Consider the following 27,231-nt stretch of genomic DNA (forward strand, 5'->3'; position numbering starts at 1 on the left):
ATGAGTTTTGGTGGTTTGATCAAGTGTAGTAGTGCCAGAAGCGACGGTGTTGATATTGGCGCAAGAATACTTGTGGCTGGTATTGTTCCGTACAGCAACATGCTTAGTGGTGGCGATGATACCATTGTTGAGCTACCATCACCTTTTCTCACCCAACATATTCCCATACCTATGCAAAGCTCCCCTTCCCTATCTCTCCCCTATGTATCTCTCTTTTTCTCTCCATGCATTCTTCTTTTATTTAATTCATCACCTACTTTATTATTGTTTGTGTTGATCTTTTGCTTTGTGACCTTTTTTTAAAGATGGGGTCATTTAATTTGGGGTGACTTGGTTTTGGTGCAGAGAACAATGGATCAGTTGGGGGGAAATTTTGATCCTGGTTCATTTGGGAGGATGAGGGAAGATGAGAATGAGAGTAGGTCAGGAAGTGACAACATTGAAGGTGCCTCCAGTGATGATCAGGCTGCTGATAGAAGGCGGCCTAAGAAATACCATAGGCACACTCCACATCAAATACAAGAGCTTGAATCGTATGGTTTTTGTATCTTTCATTTCTTTGACTGAATCTTTTATAAGTTATTGTCCTTCAAGTCTTTGTGTTTATTGTGTTTGTTGTCTAGTTTCTTCAAGGAGTGTCCTCACCCTGATGAAAAACAAAGAACGGAACTTAGCAGGAGGCTTGGCTTAGAGATCAAGCAAATCAAATTTTGGTTTCAGAATAGGAGAACTCAAATGAAGGTCAGTTTATGATGAACTTTTTGTTTGTGTCAGTCTTGATGTTGCTGAGTTCTAATCTTCAGTTTGAGGTTGCTGATGATGGAGTTTATTGTTTAAATTAGACCCAATTGGAGCGCCATGAGAATGCGATTCTTAGACAACAGAATGATAAACTCCGAGCCGATAATGATTTCTTGAAGCAGGCCATGATTAGCCCGGTGTGCAACAGTTGTGGTGGTCCAGCGGTTCCCGGTGAAATATCTTATGAGCAGCACCAGCTCAAGATTGAGAATGCTCGATTGAAAGATGAACTAAGCCGGGTTTGTTCTCTAACAAACAAGTTCTTGGGCTGGCCAGCCTCTTCCTCGGCCAGTCCTATTGCTTTCCAAGGCTTAAACTCCAATTTGGAGCTTGCAATGGGAAGAAATGGTTTTGGTGGCTTGAGCAATGTGGGCACTTCACTGCCAATGGAATTCAACTTCTGTGATGGGGCTCTGTTGCCGTTGATGAAATCTAGGTCCAATGAAATGCCATATGACAGGTCAGCCATCGTAGATGTTGCTTTGGCGGCTTTGGATGAATTAATTAAGTTGGCACAGATGGACAATCCTCTTTGGATCAAAGACTGGGATGGTGGGAACGAAACATTGAACCTCGAAGAGTACAGAAGAACTTTCTCCTCTTGCATTGGCATGAAACCAAGTGGCTACACAACTGAGGCTACAAGGGAAACTTGCCTGGTTTCCTTGGGTGGATTGGCTCTTGTTGAGGCATTAATTGATGCGGTATGCCACCCATTCACTTGTTCCAATGTTTTTATAGTTCTGTTGTTAAGCATAACTTCCCATCTGCCGTTATGAAGATTTAATCTTAAAGAAAGTATTATTGTTTGAAAATTGTTGTTTGACAAGGTCTTTTTCTGCTACTTTATGAATAATAGAATCGTTGGGCAGAAATGTTTCCTTGCTTGATTTCTAGAGCAGCAACCATCGATGTACTATCCACCGGTACAGGTGTAGCCAGAGACAACGCATTGCAAGTGGTATTCCCCCCCCCCACCATCTATCTTTGTTTCTTTAGCTGGTTGGCCAGGCCTTATGAAAATCATACTTTGCAGATGGATGCTGAATTCCAAGTTCTTTCTCCGTTGGTTCCTGCCCGTCGAGTGAGATTCATCCGGTTCTGCAAACATCATTCGGAGGGTGTGTGGGCTGTGGTTGATGTTTCAATCAATACTACCCAAGATGCCGCAAATACGCATACGTTTATCAACTGCAGGAGGCTTCCTTCTGGCTGTGTCATCCAGGATCTGGACAATAAGTACTCCAAAGTAATTGCTAATCTGAATTTTATTATGCTCTCTACTTATTTTATTTTTTAAATAAAAACAGTTTACTTAATATGTTGATTCTCATTGAGCTTGGATCAAGCTTGGATCATACTCGTTTTTCTCCTAACAGGCATTTAATAAGGTAGCTGTTATAATTACAATTTCTGAGTTTGGTTGAGACCATATGGGGGTGAAATTATATGCACTGACTTGGTCTCCATTCCCCTTGACTTATGCTTTGTCGAATTTAATGCTCGTTTTATAGCTCACCAGATTTCCTTCCTCTTTGATGGGGCAGCTAATAAGAGATATGACAGCTTCACCTAAGAATATGAAGCTTCAATCAATTATTTGTCTACTCAAGAAGAAGCTTAATTGTTTTAAACCATTCAAAAAAATTTCGGTTTCAAAGCGAACTCTTTATGTGTATGCTTAATTAAGAAAGGGTATTTTAGAAGTTTAGGTTCATATGATGATCTTTCTAAGTTTTCGTAACGCCTATATGTTTTGGTGATCTTTTAAGAAGTGGATTAGGATTATATGATGATCTTTCTAAGTTTTTGTAACACGTATGTGCTTTAATGATCTTTTGAGGCGTTAATTAGGATTATATGACGATCTTTCTAAGTTGTCGTAACACTCATGTGCTTTTATGATCTTATAAGAAGTGAATTAGGATCATATGATGTTCTTTCTATGTTGTGGTAATGCTTATGTGATTTGATGATCCTTTAAGAAGTAAATTAGGATCATACGATGATCTTTCTATGTTGTCGTAACCCTCCTGTTCTTTTATGATCTTTTAAGAAGTGAAATAGGATCATATATTAATCTTTCTATGTTGTCGTAACACTCATGTGCTTTTATGATCTTTTAAATGAATTAGGATCATATGATGATCTTTTTAAGTTGTCGTAACACCTGTGTTTTTATGATCTTTTAATAAGTGAATCTAGCACCCTCCTTTTTAGTTACTTTAAATTTATGTCCCATTAATTGGTTTGATGTTTATTACAAGAGATTATGCTTACAAAATGTTAAAAGCAGGTTACTTGGATCGAACACTCGGAATATGATGAAAGCGCAGTTCACCATCTCTTGAGGCCATTACTCAGTTCTGGTTTAGGCTTTGGTGCACACAGGTGGATTAGCACACTCCAAAGGCAATGTGATTGCTTGGCACTCCTGATGTCCCCTGACATCCCCGGTGAAGATAACATCGGTATTCTTTTTTATCGACTGCTACATTATTCTTTCATCTTCCACGATAATACGTGGAATCGTCCTCGTCTGATGCGTGATATCGTGCTATAGGAATAACTCCAGCCGGGAGGAAAAGCATGTTAAAGCTTGCACAGCGTATGACAAATAACTTCTGTGCCGGTGTTTGTGCTTCGAGTATGTTTAATTGGGAAACGTTTAATGGTGGTGGTGTGATTGACGATATGAGAATAATGAGCCGGAAGAATGTAAATGATCCCGGTGAACCTCAAGGGGTTCTGTTGTGTGCTGCAACCTCTGTTTGGATGCCGGCAACACAGAAAAGGTTGTTCGATTTCTTGAGGGATGAACGGATGCGGATTCAGTGGGACATTCTATCCAACGGCGGGCCAATGCAGGAGATGGTCAATATTGCCAAGGGACCAGGTCACAACAACTCAGTCTCTCTCCTTCGTGGCAGTGTAAGCATTCACACCCTAGGCACGTTGGACCTTAGACTGCACGTTTCTTAGATTTTCTCATCCGATATTTTTTCGATTTATTTTCATGGTACGTCTCAGGCCATCAGCACAAACGATAACACAATGCTAATTTTACAAGAGACATGGTATGATTCCTCTGGTGCATTGGTAATATACGCACCCGTCGATATATCATCAATGAGCATAGTGATAAATGGTGGCGATTCAGCATATGTAGCACTCCTACCATCTGGATTCGCAATTCTTCCCCATACATCACCTAGTTATCATGGCGGGCAAAGTGATTCCAACGGACAAATGGTAAAACCGGACGACAACGGGAGTATAAGCAGCAGTGGATGCATACTTACGGTTGGATTTCAGATTTTGGTGAATAGTGTTCCTACCGCTAAGCTAACAATGGAGTCAGTTGAAACCGTTAACAATCTCATCTCCTGCACAATCAAGAAAATCAGAGCTGCGCTTATGGTAACATATCCCGAGCCATCTCGGTAAGGTACCCCCATAATCAATTTACATATATATACATTGTGCTGTGAAGAATAAAGAAGATAAAAGCGGAAAGTATAGGAGATACAGATAAAATGGGAATGAAATGGAGACCGAGAAGAAGGGTTTCGAGTCAAGAACGAACCAATCTCGTGTGGACTTTTGGTTCGGGTATTGACTTGGTCAACCTCTGAGATGCTCGGCTCTCGATTCTCTCACATTCGGTAAGCTTATTTTGTTTTATTTATTTTTGTCAAGCCAGTGAAGCTAACAGAGAAACACAGGACGAGACATAGCAAGACTGGTCTTAATTTTCGTGTTCCGAGTTTAATCAAAATCGTGGACCAGCTGTATCTTACATCAGTACATGTACTTGTTTACAGTTTGGCTTGGTTTGTTTATTTCTTTGATCTGAACCGACATTGGAATCATTTTCTTTTGTGTTTTCAATGTTTTATGTGTCATTTAAGCTTTGATCATGTGCTTCGTTTAATGTAGAACTACTTCCAGGCTGGTTTATGCTGTGCACTATTCCTTACTAGTGAGTAGTTCAAATGACTTGGTTTGAAGATAGAAATGCTGAATTTTAACGAAGTTACCGGCTTTAATGGAAGGCCTAATTCCATTTACGACTCGTTACACATCTAGTATTGTATTCTCGAGGTGTTCATGTTCGATTTTGCTCGAGGTTTCTTTCCCTAAACCGAGTGAACATCTCGAGAATACAATATCGGACTGGTTGTTCAACACAACATTGAAAAGTAGAGAGTTTTATTGTCCCTTTTTGGCCCGCCAACTTACCAAGAAGCATGCCTAATGGCATGAAGTAGAGAGTTCAGCACTTGTGCGCGCAAAGGCTGCTCTAACAGCTCTAGTGGAGGCTTTCTCTGCTAAAGCCATTGACCATCGCAATATTACATCAGGACCAGCATGGAAGTAGCCCCTTCCACATCCGTGTTTAGGGACGGCGATTTCATTCGGATCCGATGATTTCCAACTCGACTTGAACTGATTTCATCGGGTTTTTGTTTTGAATATTCGGGTTCGAGTCGGATTTCATTCTGATATAGATGCAGATGGAGAGATATAAATTTCAATCGGATTCAGATGGGTTAAAAATTTGACCCGACTGGACTCATGTCTATTACAGCCAACACCCGATCACACGCAGGCTCTTCATAATATGACCATCAATTGAAGTTGCATTCTATTGTTCGTAAAAGCTCTCCATCACGATCAAGGATGTACCAAGGGGAGAAGAGGTAGTCGTTCCCTGGAAATTTAAAAATATTATATATTTTACTTTTTAAATGTATTTTTTTTATTAAAAATTTGTTTTTATCTCTCTAAAATTTTACGAATTTAAGTTTATCTCCTAATTCAAACTTATTCCTTAACATAAAATCATACTTCATTTCTACCATTTACAACTTATTGGAGCATGAAGACAAGGTGGTTGTTAAAGAAAGAGCAAGAAGCAAATAATCCTAGAAAGTGGGTGCAAATTGAAGGCGACATCTGCTCTGCCTTCATTTTAAATTTTGTTATTAGTTTATAGGTACACATCATTCTCGGCATCTTGCGGTTGATTTGTCAATTAAGGCATATATATATATATACACACACTAGTTTTGTAATATATATATTATTATTATATATACACATATTAGTTTTGTACGTATTATTAATATGAGATTTACGGTAAATATTACAGTGAATGACAAACTCGTCAAGTTTACATGACAAGTTTATTTAAATAATATTTTTTATCTAAGTCGTCACGTTAAAATAAGAGTTCTAATAAAATATAATTTTTTTATTAGAGTTTATCATACCAAAGTGACAACTTTCAATAAAAAAATATTATATTAAAAATCGTCATATTCACATGACGAGTTTTAAATTACTGTAATAAATACGATAGTTTCTAAAATAAATCATATGATATCTTATTGTACTAAATAATTAACTCGTCTACCAAAATTGTCCTACCCACCTTCTTGTCTTCAACACGTCTTAAGATGCTGTTCTTTTGATAAAGAAATAAAATTATATATATATATATGGTTAATGCGGAGATTTTTAAATTAAATGTTTGAAATTTTATTTTACTTATTATATTAATCTTAAATTTAAAATAATAATAATAATTCGTGAAATCTATCAAATAATTTTAATGATAAAAATGTATTAGTATACATAAAATGTGTGCTATGTCATTATATTTTATGTAGTAACACTACTCATTTTATATATGCTTCGATAATTATTGTGCCGAATTATCTAGTAATAGGGTAAATTATAAATTTAACAACTGAATTTTATTCTCTTTCTTATTTCATTCGTTGTATTTTAAAATCTTTTTAATTTTTTACTGAACTTAATACATTAGATTTTTTTGTCACTTAGTTGTTAAATAGTTAACAACGTTAAAATGAATTATTATATAGATGAAAAAAGAAGTCGTTTTGGTGAAAATTTTATTTTTTTTAAATGATATTATTTTAACATCGTTAACTATTTAACGTCATAGTAAACAAAATAAGAGAGAAAAATTAAGTGACAAAAATAACTTAATGTACTAATTTAACGAAAAAATTAAAAATACTTAAAATACACTGAGTGATACATAGAGGGGAAATCTGGGGAGATAATCAAAATGGGAAATTCATTTGGGTGCACAGCTTCAGGTGAGAGATTAGTGTCGGCGGCGAGAGATGGGGATTTGGAGGAAGCTAAGATGCTTTTGAGTTGCAACCCATGTCTTGCTAAATATTCCACTTTTGGTGGCCTTAATTCTCCTCTCCATTTCGCTGCTGCCAAAGGCCACAATGAGGTTTCTTTCTGTCTTCTTCTTCCTCCTTTTTTCCTTAAAATTTGTCACCTTTGTTGTTACCCTTTGGCTTGTAAAATGTTTAGTGTTTGCCTGTTTAATTTATTTGCTGAGCTTTCACTAGATTGTTGCTTTATTGTTTGAGAATGGAGCTGATTTGAATTCCAGGAATTACTGTGGCCAGGTAACTGATGATTCATTTTCTTATCTGGGTTTTTCCTTTTCGATTCGTTTTAAATAAAAGTATATTGCTGAATGTTTTTTTTTTCTTTAAGTTTCACAATGTGTTTGGTATGATTCTTCTTCTTGTGCTGTATTTTTGTGTGTGGGATTACTTCTGTTTATAGGGTTCCCTTGAAGATTCCGAATTTTGGAAACTTTTTGTATTTGATTATATCAACTTGGGATTTGGAGTTATTGGACATATTTTGAAAGAATTCTTCTGGTCGGCTACCTTCCTAAAGAATAAAGTATATTGGTTTTGAGAATTTATTGAACATGATTTTAGATTCCAAATCTGATTCTGTGGAAACCCAAAGCCAGGCTTCGAGAATGTACCACTTGAAATTCTGCTCTCTTCTAACCAACAAACAGAACCTATTTGCATTTATAACTGACTTCTATGTCTTTCTTTATGTTTCGAAACGAAAGACTGCATTGATGCAAGCGTGTAGATATGGACGCAGGGAAGTTGTACAGCACCCTTCTGCTTTTCAGATGCAATGTAAGTTCCATTTTTCCGTTAAACAATTACTTGCAAAATAGGACTATGAAATAAGTTCAGATGCAAAATGGATGCTATATGCTCTTGAGATCATCATTTTGATTTTAATGAATTTTCCTAAATTTGTTATGAACTTTAAAAAAATATCAAATGCATGTCATTTAATTAATGTCTATTGTTGTTTTACTTCCTTTTTAGGTCACGAGAGCAGATTATCTAAGTGGGAGAACAGCTCTACATTTTGCTGCTGTAAATGGACATGTGAGATGCATAAGACTGGTTGTTGCCGATTTTGTTCCTAGTGCTCCTCTTGAAGCTATAAACAACCAAATAGAAGGTGAAAGAGGGGATGGTTCTGGTGTGAGGAGCAAAAACGATCAGAGGTGTGTATTTCGTTACTTAACTCAATCAGCATTTTTTCCTACTGGCTCTGAATTAGGTCCAGGATTCATTGCATGTAATATTGTGAAAAAGGTCAATCAGAGAGGATCTTTTACAGCAGAAACTCAGTTTTGGCATGTATGACTTATTGATGCTCATCACATACATATTTTTTCCCAGTGATCTCAGTTGCTACTGGAATTACTCAGCCTTTTATGCAAAAAGCGATAGTGTTTTTGTGTTAATTATGTAACTTTTTACAATGCAGTGCACTGTCGAAGTTTGTAGATAAGGCAGCTGATGGTGGGATTACTGCTCTTCATATGGCTGCAATAAATGTGTATTTTGATTGCGTACAACTATTATTAGACCTTCAAGCCAATGTCTCTGCCGTCACATTTCACTTTGGAACATTAGTGGATTTGATAGGTATGTTTTTCCTTTTTTTATTATTTCATGGATGGTTGCCTTATGATTTAAACTTCTGGGTGATGTGGTTATTGTTTTTATGGGCAGGAGCAGGAAGCACTCCTTTGCATCATGCTGCTTGTGGGGGAAACTTGAAGTGTTGCCAGGCAAGACTTTTAAACAATGGTTTTGGATCCGTTTGTTGCATGTATCAAATATGACATAATGCTATTATTTTTGTATTTAGATACTTCTAGCAAGAGGAGCCAGTAGAATGACTTTGAATTGCAACGGGTAATCTTCCTTTTTGATCTTGTTTCGCTCGTCAGTTCAGTCTTCTAGTATGGTTGTTATTTATGTTCTTAATTTATCATGACAAAGACAGCGTTATCTGTATTTTCTCAGGTGGCTGCCGCTTGATGTTGCCAGGATGTGGGGTCGTCATTGGCTTGAGCCCTTGTTGGCTCCTAATTCGGATGCAACCATACCTAGATTTCCTCCTTCCAACTACTTGTCCTTGCCTCTTTTGAGTGCACTTAACATAGCAAGGTAATCAGATAATTCCATGGTCATAATTGAGAAAGGCTCAAGTTGCTAGTTTCCATCACTTAAGAACTTCTTTGATGATTTTAAGTTAGTCAAACTTGACTGGAGAGCTTCATCGGTGGTTGATATAACAGCGGTTCGATATACTTTTATCTTTTGTTTTTTAACATACTTGTAAATTATTCAAATATTTCAGTTGGCTTTGAGTTCAGTACATAGAATAGTTGGATGATTTATGTCTATCGATTGCGGTGCGGAGCCTTCATTTTGACTATTGTTTGCAGAGAATGCTGGTTGCAGTCCTCAACAACCTCTTCAGATGATGACGACACTTGTGCTGTCTGCCTTGAGAGAGCGTGTAGTGTTGCCGCTGAAGGTATGCCGTCAACCTTCCGTTTTTGTAATTTGGGTATGTTTTCCAATTAGCCGATGTAAGGTTGCCCTTTGTGACCAGAAGGTCACATGTTTTGAGTCATCTGAATAAACTGTTATATTTATCTGTGCTTTAAACATCAGGATGTGGGCACGAGCTATGCGTAAGGTGCGCACTTTATCTATGCTCAACAAGCCAAATTCCTTCCAATATGGTTGCCCCAGCTGGGTCTATTCCATGCCCTCTCTGTAGACATGACGTTCTCTCCTTTGTGAAATTGCTGAGTTCGCCAGTGAAAGAAATTAAGCTACAGCTCTCTTTTGGCCTCTGTACCATATGCATGCTTCATCCCAGCGATGCTGATTGCCTGTCACCGACTTCAGAGATCAGAAAGGCTCGTGTTTCATCAGTTTCTTCTGATATTTTTTGTCCGGTTACCTGTAGTCCATTTCCTTCTGTTGCAATCCCATTATGTACCTGCAATGACAGTCCTTGCCCCTCTTTCGAACATCAAGACACAACGGAAACACAAGAAGAATCTCCAAGACGTTCACAAGATATGTCAAGGGAGCAGGATAAAATCAAAGGACCGAGACGGGGGAGAACATGTTCAAGAATGTTTTGGGGCAGAAGGAGCTGCAGTAGAGAGCATCAATGTAATTCAGAAATAAATGCTTGATTGTGGTTTGATCTTGTATTCTAGGACAAGAGTCTCAGTCTTAGGATCCATTTTGTGCCCTCAATCAGAGATGGATTTACAATGGGATTTTGGTTTGTATTATGTAATTATTGCAAGTCCAAATTCGAAATACATATGAGTGCATTTTGTAAAACGTTTTCGATTGATTCAGAGATCGAAGCACAAGTACATTTCGACCAATAAGTGAACTAAACTGAAGTAAAACATCTGAATTTTCTTGCTGCATGTATGTTCCATTACAACATCTCAGCAAACATATGCAATCATCTGTTACAAGCAAAACAATCTGTATCCAAAATTAGGCAAAAATTCAAAGGCAAACAGGCCAACAACAAAGGGCAAGTACAAAAAACCGAGTTTTATCAGAAAACATACAAAACACCGCGTCGGTAGAACACCAGACTTGCTGAAGTGATAACCGACCAGACGAATACGATCCACCAAGCCATGAACACGGCCACTTCTTTAACAAAAGCAGAGCAAGGCAGTAAACCACAAACAAGGTTGTATTTATCAAATGAATTAGTGTCAATTTGAGATAAGCCAAGGAAGAGCAGTACCAACACTGATGGTGCAAAGAACTGCAGAGCTGCAAGGCATAGGTAGTGATTGTGCAAGAAAACCTTGGCTCGGCTGAAATCCAAATCCGGGACCTTGCTAGCATGCAATCTTTGATACCAAGACAAAACCGCTTCGTTCAAAAACATCTGCAGGTTCGAACGTACAACGACAATTTGTGCAATTCCAGAGAGCAATAAGCAGAGAAGCCTAAACCTGTTGAATTCCGATTCCGGAAACCCCACATTTCCAACGAGTTTCTCCGCAGCTGATCCGCCATGGAAACTATTCTTGTTAACAAAGATTTCAGCAAATGGATTGATCCAAAGTAAAGCAGTGAACACAGTTAACATGTAATTGGCATATAGAATCATTCTAGCAAACCATCCACAAGAAATTATGGACAAATTACATCTAAGCTGATCAGTCCCAAGCCAAAAGGACCTTGCATTTTTCCCAGCAGGCATATACAGAAACCCAGCAATCAGTCCCATGAAAATGGCAATAAGAATCCTCCAAGACCCTTCGATTGAATCGAAATGGAAATCGAAAACCGATGGTCCGATTCCAGAACAAATCATAATCCCTATAACAAACCCTAAGACACCGAAAATGGCACTAAATTGCTTCTCCGACCTCTTAGAAGCAGATCTCTCAAACGATATCTTCGCAAGAGCTAAAAAGGATTTGGTTAAACCAATGAATCCCAGAATAAGCGGAATAAAATTCCCATTCCCAGAACCCTCAGACGCGCCCAAATACATGTAAAGCAACAAACAGGAAATACCCACAAATGAGAAGAGAAAGGAATTGTGGTAATCATTGAAGAAAAGCCTGGTTTGAAGATGACCCTCGTCGAGTTTCAGCCTGAAGATCTGGGCATTGCTTTCATCGAACTCGAACTTCTTGTCTTTAGATTTGTTCCTCTTTTTGAGCTCCGCATTGGTCCTCGACGACAGAGATTGGTAACCATCGAGTCCGGGACCAGAATCCGAGCCAGAAGGTCGACGAATGGCGGCTCTAACGCCGGAAGATGAGCCGCTGTTCCCTTGCCCGACGTTTTCAGGGTGAATATAAGTGAACAAACCATGGAGAAACAAAACGGGGATCTTGAGGAAAGTGAGGATTAAGGTGAGGGAAACACAGAGTAGTGTTTGGAGAATGAGATTCTTGTGATCTTCAAAGAAGGGTAACATCGTTTTTTTCGATTGAGAATGAGAGATGGAAGAAATGGGTTGAACGAGATCGTAAAGGTTCAGACTTTGGAGATTTGGGATGCGTCTTGTGTTAGGGAAAGTGAAGTACTTTAGCAGAGTTTGATGTTTGGGTCGTTTGTTTTTGTTGTTTTTCTAGTGTTCTGCAGGCTTGACTTCAATGGAGGCCTGGTATAACACCTTGTAAGTCAATGTTAATACTGAAATCAAATCCAAAAGTTTCTTGCGTACCTGTCTGTGTATGTTTTTATAATTCATTTTTAGATTGTTTTAATTTTAGTACTGAATTTTTTTTAATTTGATCGAAATTTTGATCATTTAATCGTTAACAACGTGATAACATGAATGCTTATTTTCATAAATTTTAGTTTATGTATTGATTTTGTTATTGGATTATAAACGTTTCAATTGTATATATTAATATTAGTTTATGTACCAAGTTATTCTTACGAAAAATCAATAATTTATTCGGTCATCGTTATCAATAGATAATCATTTATCATTAGTCATCATTCACAATAAAATTAATATCAAAATATTTACATTTTACTCATCTTTGTTCTCTTCATATTAATTTTCACGAAATCAATTCAAAATTAATGAATATCCATCTAAAGATTTGACGTATGTTATTCGTATTTGTAAAAGAATACTTATCACTATTTAGATTATTGAAAAAACACCATAAACTTCTCAAATCTTAGAAAATCTTCAAATCTCAAAAGATAAAAGACTTTTTTTGTCCGAGTTTATAATTTTAAATATTTTAAAAAAAAATCTAAATTAATAAAATGATAAAGGACGATGACACGAGTTCATCGTTGTTTAGGGTAACCACAAAAGACATCATAGAATGATAATTTTTTAGGACGGTAAAAAATGAATGAAAAAAAAATAAACTTTGACAATAAATACAGTTAAATAGAATATCTTTTTATTTGTACATGAACATCAAAAAGTCACCTAATTCAAATATTAATAATTTAAGGATTCGATACTTTAATTGTATATGGAACTAAAGTTTAGTACTTAAATTGAAACATTTTTAAAGTTCATAATAAAATCGACGGACAACTTAAAGTTTAATGATATATAATATTAATTTAAACTAAAAACCCAATTCAAGCATCCATCTGAATACAAAAATTCAAATATAAATACAAGTATTTAGTTAAAAAAAAAACAAATTTAAGGATAAATTATGCGTTTAGTACCTAAACTATCAATTTTGGTCTATTTTAATATCTAAATTTTCATTTTCTTTAAAAACCATACCTAATGCTTAGTTTTTGCTTCATTTTAGTACATCATTGTTAATAACTAAAGTTTAAATTTTGGCCATTAAAGTTTTTTTTTAAATTTAATTCCCTCAAATTGCTCCTAATTTAATCACACTCTAAGTTTCAAATTTACCTTTTTGTTTGTAATTATATTAATAAAATAATAATAAAAATGTCTTGTCATAAAAATTATTAATAAAATAAATTAGAGTGATTAAAATATAATCAATTTGAAAGTTGAGTAGTGAAATTGAAAATTTGTAAACTTTAGTGCCAAAATAGGAGTAAGAAGATAATTAAGGGATGGATGATGTAATTTACCCATAAAAATGCAGTCATTAAGTTTTAACGGCATGCTACTAAAATGAAATAAAAACTAAACATAATGTATATTTTAAAATGAAAGTTTAAGTATTAAAATGAATCAAAACTGATAATTTAGGTATTAAACAAATAATTTACCCTAAGTTTAAATACCACAATATGAATCCTGGACAGATACCCGTCTTGTCCAGGCCCAGTTACAGCCCTGTGTGAATTTGTATATTTCGATGCACATAGCGAGAAGGACAATCTCCACGCTGTTCCCATGTAGGGGCGGAGCTCCCTTGGGCCCAAAGTAGCCCTGCCCTTGTAAAATTATTTTATGCTCGATAGATTTGATCTAATAGTATTTTAGTTTATGTAAAAATAAGTATTAAAATTAAGAAATATAAGAATTTATAAGATATTTAATCAAGTAAGGATCGAACTAAAGAATGATAATCCAATTCCAACAATCAGTTGATCTAGCCGGATGAGACACTAGATCCCTTAAGCAAGGTTAGGGGTTCAAATCTTGGCGATTGCGAATAGAGCAAACTGGGTTGGGATGGTTGTCCTCGCCTATGCAATATCTGATCTGAATTAGTTGATCAATAGATTGGAAACCAATTATTATACAAAAAAGAAGAAGAAAAAAATAATGATAATCCAATGTTCTCAATTTTTTAGTCTAATAACAATTTAGGTCCTTATAAATTTAATTATCAAACAAATAAGACTGCGCCTTATGAATTGTAAATTTAAATACCTAATAACTCATTGTATTTTTCTTAAAAAATTGAATATTTTGACCCATATCTATATCTAATCATGGATCCGTCTATGTTCCCATATGCTTTGTTGTGTGTTACATATTAATCACACTATGCCACTCTCCTCATTCCACGGATGCTCTTTGGCGTTCTTCACTGTAATGGAAAATGACATTATTATTTGATACACAAACAAATTTACGTGCGTTTTGGTAACATGTCAAAGCGAAACAACTGCTGTGGATAGAACCTTGAATGATCTTTATGGTTTCCTGGGGGAGTTAAAAGATACTCGTAACTGTAACTGTAACCGTTAACCGATATAATTATTATATTTAACGGGTTAATTAACCGAATTGTTAATATTACATTATTTCGATTAATCGAACCGTTAAAAATATTGATAATTACGGTTACGATTTTGGTAAATGATTAACCGCTAATAAATTATATTTCTAATGTATTATATTTTTTTCATAAATAACGGTTAATCAACAACTTAAGCTAAATGATACAGTTAACTGTTCGTGAACAACCCTAAATCCCTGTTACAACAGTTAGTTAGGGTAGGGTGGTGTTTAACCTTTTTGTTAACTATGCGTCGTGGAATAGCAAAGGTATTATTCTCTGAAAAGATTATGCAACCAACTCTTATCTATTGTATGGATAAGAACTTCCTCATGTCTCCCCTTTCTTTGTCCCATGTCCACATCTTTATTCTTTTAACTATACTCTGTGTATATATATATAGTTTCATACCGTATTTTTTTTAGTTTTATAATTTTTAAAAATAATTCGAGGAATAAAAATATATGATTGAGATTAACAATTAAAAATAAGAAATATTCACGAGAAAAAAATGAGATAATTTGAATCGTCTATCTTCACTCATACAATGATCGTACTTCCTAACAATATAGAAATGATGTTATATTGATGTATTTTTTAATTTAGGGTTTAGATTTATATGTTTTAAGATTTGAATTTAGAATCCAAAGTTATATGACATTCATATATGTATACTTGTGGAGTCTAAACATGCATGCTTATTTAAGGTTTAATTTTATATGTTTTAGGGCTGAGGGTTTAAAATTTAAACGAAGTTTAAGTTCAGAGATTAAAGTTTAAAAGTTTGAATATTTTCATTTTTTAATAATACTAACGGTTTCTATTAAAAAAAGTATGAGTGTAGAATTTAAATTTTACACAATTTCTGGATTAAATATTTTTTTATTATATTTGTGAGTATTTTTTCTGTAATTTTGTATAAATATGTATTTTATATAAATATATTTTGGTAAAGGATAATTTTTATTTTTATAGTAGACCCAATTTATCGCTTTTATCCCTATCATATTTTTTGCATCAATTTAACTCTCGAAGTTGCTCAATTACATCATTCTATATCATACCCCTAACTTAAAACCCTAAACCATACTCTCATAATCTCTAAACCATAAACTCTAAAACCTAACTTAGGATTTATAATTTAAGGACGAGGTATAGACTGATGCAATTGAACAACTTCGGGAATTAAATTAATATGAAAATACGATAGAGATGAAAATGATAAATTAAATCTAAAAAAAATAAAGACAAAAGTTATCATTTTTGTCATATATTTTTATTCAGACGTGGTAAAATTTAATATAATTTTTTTATATTAATATTATATCATCATCATCAGACAGTAATAGCACATTTCCGGTGCAAAAATATCGGGATATCATAGAAATATCTTACATCAATCAGTTAGGTATATAGCCGAAATATTGCATGTCTAAAATCGTACTTTACAATCAAGTGAAAATATGAGAGAGTTCTTACAGATCATTAGAATGGTCCAATTCAATTCAATCGAGTTATGATTTTACAATTTTTTAAATTATATTAGAAATTATCTTAAATTTAAGATTTAAAAGTCATTTCTATCCTTATAATTAACTAAATTTATCGTTTTCATCTCTATGATATTTTCGCATTAATTTAACTCTTAATCCATGAAATTACTCAATTGCATCAATGTTTAAAATATTTATTATTGTTTAGGGTATTAAGTTAAGGCTTATGGTTAAAGATGATGTAATTAAATAATTTTAATAATTAAATTGATGTAAAAATATCATTTAAATAAAAATGATAAATTAAACAACTTTGATGAGGTGATATCCGATACACTTCGACATTATGCCACGCGATGTAATACTACACGCCACATCACTAGAAGGGTCAAAATAGAAAAAATATCAAATATAGGGATCAAACAAAGAAAAAAATTACAAGCTAATTTATTACATCTCTTATATTAGTTTGTAGGGATTAGGGGAAGATATTTTTCTAATCTTTATCCTCTGTCCCGTTTCCGACCTGAGGGACCACCTGCGAACACAAAATCGAACAACACAAATGAAATCGATAAAGAGAGAGAGAAGAGGAAACAACAACAGAAGTTCATTTGTTAAGACTAAAGATCAAACAATGTCAGGAACTGTAGAGACGATGTGTTTGCCAAAAAGATTGAAACTCGCCAGCTTACATGGGTCCATAATTATGGCACTAACCTGATCTGGTGATGAATCATGCGGCTGAGATTGAGGGGGCGGTGGCGGCGGCCGCTGTGGTGGTGGTCGCTTTAGTCTTTTATCAGTCTTAACCTTCATTTTGCTTCTTGTTGTGCCTATAGAATCTGCTGCAAAAACAATGGACCGGGACAAAGAAGGACTAAAAATCATTAAAAAGAGAGTTTAAAAGAACCCTAAAGTGACCTACCGGCTACAAAAATCTCCGGGCATATTCCACATGTAATATATTCCTTTTGACATAGTCATCATAAAATGATTTACAGACCAATATATCCCTCGACAATACTATTTAAAATTATAAAATAATTATTTAACTATAAAAAAATTAAAAAAAAAATTTATTAAATTTTTTATTATTAAAAATTATAAAATAATCACTAACTGTTAATTATGTTTTAAATCTATCATTTTTTAAAAAAAATTATTAACAATATGATATGAACATTATTCTATTAATTAAGATATAATAAAATATGATATCGTAATATTAAATAAATATCATATCTCAAATAATATTTTGACGTTTAACTCATGTGATCATTAATTTTTTTAACAAAACAGAATGGATTTGAAATATAATAAATAATCGAATAATTAATTTTTTTACTTTAATAATTGAAATACTTAATATTTTATAAATTTTAATAGTTATAAAATAAATAACTTTTTTGATATTATTTAAAGGACTTAATATTTTATTCGTGTCTCCATTGACATTTCGAAAAATGCTTCTTGTGATGCTAAAATGGACTGTTTTGCACCATGGAAGAGACCCGAAGGCTGGAGTATCTGAAGGGTGAAAAGTGGTGCTAAAGTGTAACAAAAAGAAAAGGAAAAAAAAGGACAGATCGTTTAAACCGTGTAAAATGACAGTACCCGAAGAGGCGTGTTTTTTTCTGGTCGGAACATTGTGGTGTTTGCAATCGAGTGTCGAGTCGGAGCTGTCCGGAAGTTGACGGTCGAGGCGGAGGTTATAGCGATCGCTGTTGTTCTCGAACATTGTACGGACGAACCAAGCCTCCATGGAGTTGAGGAAATGCACGTGCTTCTCGTCCGTCCACGGCGCGTTACTGGGAACGTGCGAATTCATGGGGCTCCAAAGCAAAGCCAAAGGCGATGGCTTTTTTCTTTCAAAAAAAAAAGAAAAACGAAGTTTCTCTCGGATTCCCGAGAAACAAACAGCTGTTGCCTTCGTGGGGTGGCGTGGTTATTTACTTGATCGTTTGCTTCTTTAATTCCAATTTTTTCTTTTTATGTTTCGGTAGGGAATTTCCCAAAGAGAAGGGATATTTATGGACTGGGGGACGAGTTTCAGGTTTATATATGGAGTGCGGGCAAAGGATTGGGTTATCCTTTTTGACTGGAAACTTCAAAATTAAAATAGACGATACCAGGGGAATGTCTCAGGAAAGGCGGGTTAATATACGGCTAATATACAGCATTACCGGATACATTAAAATGTATTTAATAAATTCGGTTTAGCGGTACCTATTATGTTGACAACTAATAATGTTTTAGGTAGAAAATATGAAAAACTATTAAAAAATTTGGTAACCGGTAAACTTTGGTTATCGGTAAGTATCTATCCTTTTTATAAAAGTGTCCATACGTTTAACATATCAAGTAAATTTTACCGGTTTTGTCATAATGAATCTGGTTTTGTCATATTTTTACTTGTTATATTGTAAATTATCTATCCTTTTTATAAAAGTGTCCATACTTATTTCACTGTGAAAATATATTTATTATTATCTTTAGTTAATATTGTTAAATAATAAGTCTAAATAATATTTTATAAAATATCAAAACAATCAAATAATTTTTTGTGTAAATGAAATTATTAAATTAATATTGTAGGTGGAAAACATGAAACACTATTAAATAAATTGAAACATAAATTACATAACTTTAAAAGCAGTTTTAAATCCTAAAAAGTGTCGATACTTTTAAAAAATATATCGATCCAAACGATATACCAGGTAAAATATGATAAAACCGGTAACAAAATGATAAAACCGGTAAATTTAAAAGTGTCGATACGTTATATAAGGATCGACACTTTGTGAATTTAAAAGAGAAGCAGTTATAGCGCCTATAATGTGTCGATACTTTAAAAAAAATATCGATCCACAACGATATAACAGGTAAAAATATGATAAAACCGGTATCAAAATGATAAAAACGGTAAAATGATACCGGATATATTGAAAGTGTCGATACTTTCGTAAGTACGTGTAATAAATTATCGACACTTTCAAAGAAATAGGTAATTATCCTTTCGAAAGTATCGACACCTGACATAAAAGTATCGACACTTTTGTATTTGTATCGATTAAATATAAATAACATATCCGATGAAATATAAGCTAATATCCTCTGAAAATAGATAGAACGGACGAGTTTTTGAAATCGAAGAGTAATTGTTGCTGCATTTCAGAAGGCGTTTCTAAAGCGAAGTTTGTTTGTTTGTTGCTGCAGTCGAATCGAAAAGTATGTTGTCGAACCCTAATTTTTTATTATTACAGTAATCGCGATAGGGTTTTTTATGTGTTGTTTGGGGTTTTGGAGTAAGGAAGCATTTGGGACCGATTGCAGGTAGAAATAGATATTCAAGGAAAAATAAATGTCGATACTTTTATTAAATATTATAGGTAGAAAATGATATTATAGGTTGTATAAATGTGCCGACACATTTTGGTGTGGCCATTCAAATTCTTTTGAAGAAAACCGTTTTACCACAAGAGTAGTTATCTATATTGTATATTGAAAAGTGTATGTAACAAATAATTGATTTGCGTAAACTGATATATGAAGGAAAAATGGAGTCAATGGGTTGGAAAATTGTTGGTGGAGCAGATGACTTTGAAATTGAGGCCGAGACTCGAAAGCAACCAAAGGGTGGATATATGTACTTCTAGTAAGTATCAATGTCTTTTTGTTATTATTGTTGAAATGGTAATTGGATTAAAGTATCGATAAACTTTAAATTGATTACAAATTTTAAATGTTAACAGTATGACCGAATGCAAAAGGATGAAGGGAGATGGCACACAGAGCGGTTCGGTATGTAAAATGAAATTGACATTGAGTAGTATTAGTATTTAGTGTTAATGTATTGATTAAGAAACGTTTATGTTTAATATTAGGTGAAAAAAGATGTGAGGTCCAAATGGAATTCAATGAGTGATGCTGAAAAGGAACCTTACATCACACAGTCAAGGAATGATAGTAAAGAATACAAAGAACGGAGGAAAGCACATGAAAATAAGGTATTCATTAAACTTGTAAATACGTTGATACAAAATATATAAGAACTATAACATTATATATTGTTAAAAAATGTAGGAAGTTTCGACAAGATGCAGCATTAAAAGGGTGAATTTATTAATTAAACACCTTAAGGAGAAGGGTCAGTTGAATGTGCTGGGAGAATAGGTTTTGGATCGTTGATCGGAGTAAGGGATCGACCTATTCGGAGGGAATTGTGTCGATCCTTGATGGCACAATTTGACGTCAGTCAATGTATGGCTAAGTATGGTGATTATTCATTCCCTCTGGGGGTATCGACTGCTGCAGCCGTATTGGGGGTACAAAACAAAGGCAAAAGTGTTATAGAAGTCTGTAGGAGTAAGAACTGGAAAGCACTTGCCTCCAAATATGGTTTGAATCATAAGGTGACATATACTGAAGTTGAAGAGGATATCAAAAGTGGATCTTACTTGGGGGATGAGCTGAAGGCCCGAGTTCTATTGTACCTTGTCGGTATATTTCTTTGTCCAACGGGTGATACGTCAACGAACAAGGAATATATGAAGCTCATTTGCGATGAAGGCTTGAAGGGTGAATTCAATTGGGCTGAATATATCCATTCGAGATTGATTGAATCAATTATCACCTTTAAAAAGGGCAGCCAGAGATACCTCAAAGGGTGCATAGCAATCTTAGAGGTAAATGAGTTGAATCACTTTTTTGTGTTTTTATATAAAAATTCTAATTTATTATAAATGCAGGTTGCACTGTTCGATTTTGGTCAGGCTGTGAGGCAGTGCCGGCTTATGAAAGAACCGGAGTGGCACGCATCCGTGCATGGGGGAAGGAAGAGGTGGTTAGAGTGATGGTGAAGTTGAAGTTGGATAGAGGGAAGAAGCAAGAAATGGTAATAAATGTAATTAAATAATATAAGAATATAATCAATGTCTTAATATTGTAATTTAATTTTTTGAAGGTTATTGGCAATGATGTAGAGGAGGCAGTGGAGGCAGAGGAGAAGAAAGGAGGGATGGTTGTATTGGGGATGAAGGTGAGTGGGACGACGGTGAAGCAAAACAGAGTAACTTCGACATTTTGATGTCTGAATTGGCTGATATCAAAAAAATCCAATTTGAAATCATGCAAAGACAATCAAGAGTCGAAGAGAAACTTGATCAAGTCGTAGAGAAACTCGAGAGGCATAAGGGGGTAGTGGAAGGAAAAATAGATGGAGTGGTGAAAGAAGTAGAGGTGTTGAGGGGTGAAGTGGTGAAAGAAGTTTCGGTGTTAAGGGGTGATATTAAGATGGTGACGGGAGAAAAATTTGAGGGAGTGGTGAAGGAGGTTGTTGATTTGAGGAGTGAACTTACGGGGGTGAAGGGGGTGGTTGATAAATACTCGGATGAAGGAGCTCAATTGAAGGGTGAAATAAAAGATATGAAGAGCTATGTAGAAAAAAAGTACGATGAACTGAAAAAATATGAAGAAGAAAAGAGGGAGGAGGAAGAAGAAGAGATGGAAGAAATGAGGAGGAAGGAAGTCGATGTCATTTATACACCGGAGAGTGTTATAGCAGCAGTTTTGGATTCGGAATGTCCTGCACCCCAGAAGAAGAAGCAGAAGGTAAGTTTAATAAAAGAATACTTAATTGATTTTTATTATGTTGTTGTGACAAAAATTTGTATGCAAAATTGTAGGTTGAAAAAGCGGACATTCCAACCGGAATTGATGACATCGAAGCTGCAATTTGTGATTATTATGGAATAGCGAGTTAGAATCGGGGTAAGTGAAATATATTGTTTTGTGAGTGATATTTAAATATTTCATGACAAGATATTAATCCTAATGATTCATACAGATATTCTGTAATATCAATGGGAAATCAATTCGCTACTGTATACGACGTTGCAACGTTGAAGCCTACAGAATGGGTTGGCGGTGTGGTAAGTAGAAAGTAGAAAATAAATAAAACTTATTGAATATGTTCTGATTGTGTAATTAATTTTGTTAGGTTATCGATTTGCTCGCCTGGACCATATGCTACGATTCTCAAAAGTCACACCGGAGGATTGGCTACCTTCCATACCTCTTAGTGGTGAGTTAAATTAATAATATTGAAAAGTAGTGTTATAGACGGTAAATTAATAATGTTTGTTGCGTAATTACAGCAACAGGCGTTGGAAGCCAACAATAAAGAAAGTGTTGAGAATATTTCTACCTTCTGGGGTGTCATATTGGATAACTATGTGAAATTCACCGACTGTGAAGGTAAGACACCATACCAATTGCAAATGATGTTTTCGGATATAGAATGTTGAATTTTGTCAAATTGGGTGTGAAATTTGTTGCAGATAATGATCACAATAAACTACCATAATTCACACTGGTATCTGTTGGTGTTGGATATGGTAGATCATGTTGTAACAATATATGATAGTATGTTTACAACTGAAGCAGCTAAACAGAGAGTGAAGGATGCTAAGAGATTGGTATGTATGTATGTATGAAAGGACATTATGTAATTATAATGCATAATTTTTTTGGTGCATAACTTCTTCTATTTAATGCAGATTAAAATATTAGATTCTTATAATAAGAAACGCATTTGGGTTGAGTCATGTGGATCTCTAGGAAAGTATCCCTTGAAAAACTTCAAATTTGTGGAGCATAAGAAGAATAAGCAATTGAATGGGTATGAGATGTTATCACAAATAGAAAGCTTAATTTATGCAGTATTCATCATAATTGACATGTGTGGTTTTCAAATTTTGTAACAGATATGATTGCGGCATGTATGTGATGATGTGGATGGAATCGATCGGTTCTACAGGGGCAACTGGTGATTTTGTAAGTGGATAGAAAAAATTGTTTGTGGTAAAATTGTTAAAAGTCATAGATTGAATGCTGTAGTTGACAATACTTAACGTTCTGACAATTTGAATATAGGTTGTTGGAGACTGGGATCGATCGCGAGTATTAAATGATCTCGTAAGCCACAATCAAAATGAACGAAGACAGGAGATAACAAAAGCTGCAATATTACATAAGAATAACAAAGGATGCAATGATGTAAATGTCGAGTTAATTTTGTATAAGATTTATAATTTTGTATACGATTTATATTTTTTATGTGAATATAATTATGAATGAGATGAGAAAAGTTAGCAGTATGTTGTTGTACATGTTTCTTATACATTAAGGGTCATGTCGATACTAATATAGTTTGTGTCGATATTTTTTTCCAGAATGAATTAAAAACAAGGTGCACCAATAAAGTGTCGATCCATATATAAAAAGTGTCGATCCCAAAATCATCGAACCCAAAAGTATAATGTAATATGTAATTTTTTAATCTAACCGGTACAATTATACGGTTTTATGAGAGAATAAGTCTAAATAATGTGTCGACACTAATATAGTTTGTGTGGATATTTTTTTTCCAGAATGAATTAAAAACAAGGTGCATCAATAAAGTGTCGATCCATATATAAAAAGTGTCGATCCCAAATCATCGAACCCAAAAGTATAATGTAATATGTAATTTTTTAATCTAACCGGTACAATTATACCGGTTTTATGAGAGAATAAGTCTAAATAATGTGTCGACACTAATAGTTTGTGTCGATATTTTTTTCCAGAATGAATTAAAAACAAGGTGCACCAATAAAGTGTCGATCCATATATAAAAAGTGTCGATCCCAAAATCATCGAACCCAAAAGTATAATGTAATATGTAATTTTTCAATCTAACCGGTACAATTATACCGGTTTTATGAGAGAATAAGTCTAAATAATGTGTCGACACTATATAGTTTGTGTCGATATTTTTTTCCCATAATGAATTAAAAACAAGGTGCACCCATAAAGTGTCGATCCATATATAAAAAAGTGTCGATCCCAAAATCATCGAACCCAAAAGTATATGTAATATGTAATTTTTCAATCTAACCGGTACAATTATACCGGTTTTATGAGAGAATAAGTCTAAATAATGTGTCGACACTAATATAGTTGTGTCGATATTTTTTTTCCCAGAATGAATTAAAAACAAGGTGCACCCATAAAGTGTCGATCCATATATAAAAAGTGTCGATCCCAAAATCATCGAACCCAAAAGTATAATGTAATATGTAATTTTTTAATCTAACCGGTACAATTATACCGGTTTTATGAGAGAATAAGTCTAAATAATGTGTCGACACTAATATAGTTTGTGTCGATATTTTTTTCCCAGAATGAATTAAAACAAGGTGCACCAATAAAGTGTCGATCCATATTTAAAAAGTGTCGATCCCAAATCATCGAACCCAAAAGTATAATGTAATATGTAATTTTTCAATCTAACCGGTACAATTATACCGGTTTTATGAGAGAATAAGTCTAAATAATGTGTCGACACTAATATAGTTTGTGTCGATATTTTTTTCCCAGAATGAATTAAAAACAAGGTGCACCCATAAAGTGTCGATCCATATATAAAAAAGTGTCGATCCCAAAATCATCGAACCCAAAAGTATAATGTAATATGTAATTTTCAATCTAACCGGTACAATTATACCGGTTTATGAGAGAATAAGTCTAAATAATGTGTCGACACTAATATAGTTTGTGTCGATATTTTTTTTCCCAGAATGAATTAAAAACAAGGTGCACCCATAAAGTGTCGATCCATATATAAAAAAGTGTCGATCCCAAAATCATCGAACCCAAAAGTATAATGTAATATGTAATTTTTTAATCTAACCGGTACAATTATACCGGTTTTATGAGAGAATAAGTCTAAATAATGTGTCGACACTAATATAGTTTGTGTCGATATTTTTTTCCCAGAATGAAATTAAAAACAAGGTGCACCAATAAAGTGTCGATCCATATTTAAAAAGTGTCGATCCAAAATCATCGAACCCAAAAGTATAATGTAATATGTAATTTTTCAATCTAACCGGTACAATTATACCGGTTTTATGAGAGAATATGTCTAAATAATGTGTCGACACTAATATATTTTGTGTCGATACTAATTTAAATATCAAGTGTTTTCCACGTTATATAGTACTCTTAATCGAGAAACCCTAAACATAAATGCAAGCAGGCAGATCTTCCTTTTCTCCTTCTACCGTTATCATAAGTGACGATCAGATATTCAGGTAAATTTATCGATATTTTATGGGTTTGATTGATTTCTATATTGGAGTTTTTATCCTGAATGTGTTTGTGTTCCATTGTAATAGGGGTAGCATCCAACCAAAATGGCTCCAAAACGTCAGCGTCAGAAGCGAGGTCTTTCTCAAAGCTCTTCTCAACCCAGTTCTTCTCAACCACCTCCTTCTGTAACAAACGATTCTTCTGAGGAAATCAGGTCCTTCGAAACTCTGAACTTTAGATCCGACATGGAGAAACAAAGATGGCAGACGAGTTTTAAAGTAAGGAAGATTCGTCCGAACGTGTCATTGACCTGGGTTTCTTGTTTGATGATAAATATGCATTTAGTTTTAAATCCACATTTACATCTTGGGGTTGGCTTGAATTCCTTGGTGTAGAACCAAGATATTATCCCAACCTAGTTAGAGTCTTCTACAACAATGCTTCCTTACAGCACGAGCCTAATAAGACTAATATAATAGGAATTAATACACATGTCATGGGGAAGGATATATATATATCTCCAGAAACTATTGCGGAGGGTTTAGGTGTAGCGAATACAGGGGATTCAGATGAAAATGGTGTAGATTGGTCTACAATTAAACGGGTTACTAGAAATAGCCCAATTCACCTCGATGTAGAGTCGAGAGTGTTTCACAAAATGCTCACATGGTATATCGGCCTAGTGGGGGAAAACATTCAACGCTTCGAGACAGATTATTGGTGGATAGCAAAGTATAAATCCAAAACGGCTCCAAACATTGCAAAACTCATATTTAATACAATTGTATATATGGTCACAAAGGGAGCAACAATTTCAACTACACTACCATATGGATGTGTCATCACCCATCTGTTGAAGAAGAAGGAAGTTGATTTTTCGCATGACGCCCCTGTTCGATTAACCCGCAAGATTGACATGGTATTTATTAAAAAAGGGGATATGATTTTGTTGAAAAACTCGGTTGGAAGCGTGTCAAGGAGGTCGGATTAGATCAAGAGAGGGGGAAATGGACCCCGTTGGCCATGAAGAAGAGCAACCAAGTGGAGACGCAATGATGGAAGAAGCAACAGTTGCAGAGGATGTCCACAATTGACCGTGATGGAATACATGGTCATTTTCGGGAGCATATTGATTCCCTTGTGAGTGGAATGCGATCCGATATTTCATCATTGCAACGTGAAGTCTCCATGTTGCGTAACGAATTACGTCAACGACATCAAACGAGTTAGGTAATTCATTATCTATGTTTCTTAACATTTACACGTCTGAACTTTATTTATTTTTCTTTTAACAGATGTGGACAACCCAATCGGTCGCGAGAAGATGAAGCTGACGATGAAGATGACGATGATGATGATGATGACGATGAAGCTGGCGATGAAGATGATGACGATGATGATGATGATGATGAAGATGATGATCCAAACAATATATGTGTCTGCAACGCCGCCTTCAAGAAACTTTTAATTTTTGATCTCAATGGTGTCCTTGCCTAACATCCCAAGACTGCCGGCAGGTTTTATCATTTTTTGTATCCATTATTTAACATATAAGCGTAGAACTTTAATCTCATTTTCTTCATGTTGTAGATGTTGTCCTCAGAAGAGGATTATTTGAATTTATGCAATTTTGTGTCGACAATTTTGTTGTTGCCCTTTGGTCTTCAAAGATGAGGTTAGAACATGTTTGAGGCAATTGAATTACTGTAGTCAAATCGTTAATATACATTTGAATGTTAACATTCAAACTTGATTACAATCTCAGGCATAACGTCGACCGTGTGTACTTGAGAAACTACCTGTATTTTCCGAGCATTTTCTATTCGTGTGGGTATGAATGTCATTACAGTTTGCTGACTTTTCCTTGTCTATGATTCCTACATATTTATGTTCGACTGTTTGTGAACAGGATCAAAAAAA

General features: G+C 34.5%; 3 protein-coding genes and 1 pseudogene across 4 annotated transcripts; 2 read left to right on the forward strand and 2 right to left on the reverse strand.

Annotated features, from left to right (window-relative positions):
* Positions 1-4,636, forward strand: LOC120118735 (homeobox-leucine zipper protein ANTHOCYANINLESS 2-like). The gene is made up of 9 exons (XM_039138733.1): positions 1-204; positions 346-533; positions 624-741; positions 843-1,505; positions 1,661-1,762; positions 1,838-2,050; positions 3,098-3,272; positions 3,365-3,732; positions 3,832-4,636. The coding sequence occupies exons 1-9, from the start codon at positions 1-3 to the stop codon at positions 4,246-4,248; spliced, it is 2,448 nt and encodes an 815-aa protein (XP_038994664.1). The 3' UTR covers positions 4,249-4,636.
* A 2,236-nt stretch (positions 4,637-6,872) lies between these two features.
* On the forward strand, positions 6,873-10,326 carry LOC120118441 (annotated as a pseudogene).
* Positions 10,327-10,387: 61 nt separating this feature from the next.
* On the reverse strand, positions 10,388-12,091 carry LOC120118442. The gene has a single exon (XM_039138470.1). It carries the CDS (start codon positions 11,959-11,961, stop codon positions 10,570-10,572), a length of 1,392 nt encoding a protein of 463 aa, XP_038994401.1. The 5' UTR covers positions 11,962-12,091; the 3' UTR covers positions 10,388-10,569.
* A 4,576-nt stretch (positions 12,092-16,667) lies between these two features.
* On the reverse strand, positions 16,668-18,190 carry LOC120118711. 2 transcript variants are annotated; one of them, XM_039138716.1, is made up of 3 exons: positions 17,794-18,190; positions 16,897-17,021; positions 16,668-16,714 (listed from the first exon to the last, which is right to left on the reverse strand). In XM_039138716.1, exons 1-3 carry the CDS (start codon positions 18,005-18,007, stop codon positions 16,673-16,675), a joined length of 381 nt encoding a protein of 126 aa, XP_038994647.1. In that variant the 5' UTR covers positions 18,008-18,190; the 3' UTR covers positions 16,668-16,672. The 2 variants fall into 2 exon arrangements, with proteins under 2 accessions (XP_038994647.1, XP_038994646.1); XM_039138715.1 differs by having other exon boundaries at positions 16,897-17,024.
* Between the last annotated feature and the right edge of the window lie 9,041 nt (positions 18,191-27,231).

This window comes from Hibiscus syriacus, unplaced genomic scaffold (assembly GCF_006381635.1).
Source record: "Hibiscus syriacus cultivar Baekdansim isolate YM2019G1 unplaced genomic scaffold, ASM638163v2 tig00110328_pilon, whole genome shotgun sequence".
Lineage (NCBI taxonomy): Eukaryota > Viridiplantae > Streptophyta > Magnoliopsida > Malvales > Malvaceae > Hibiscus > Hibiscus syriacus.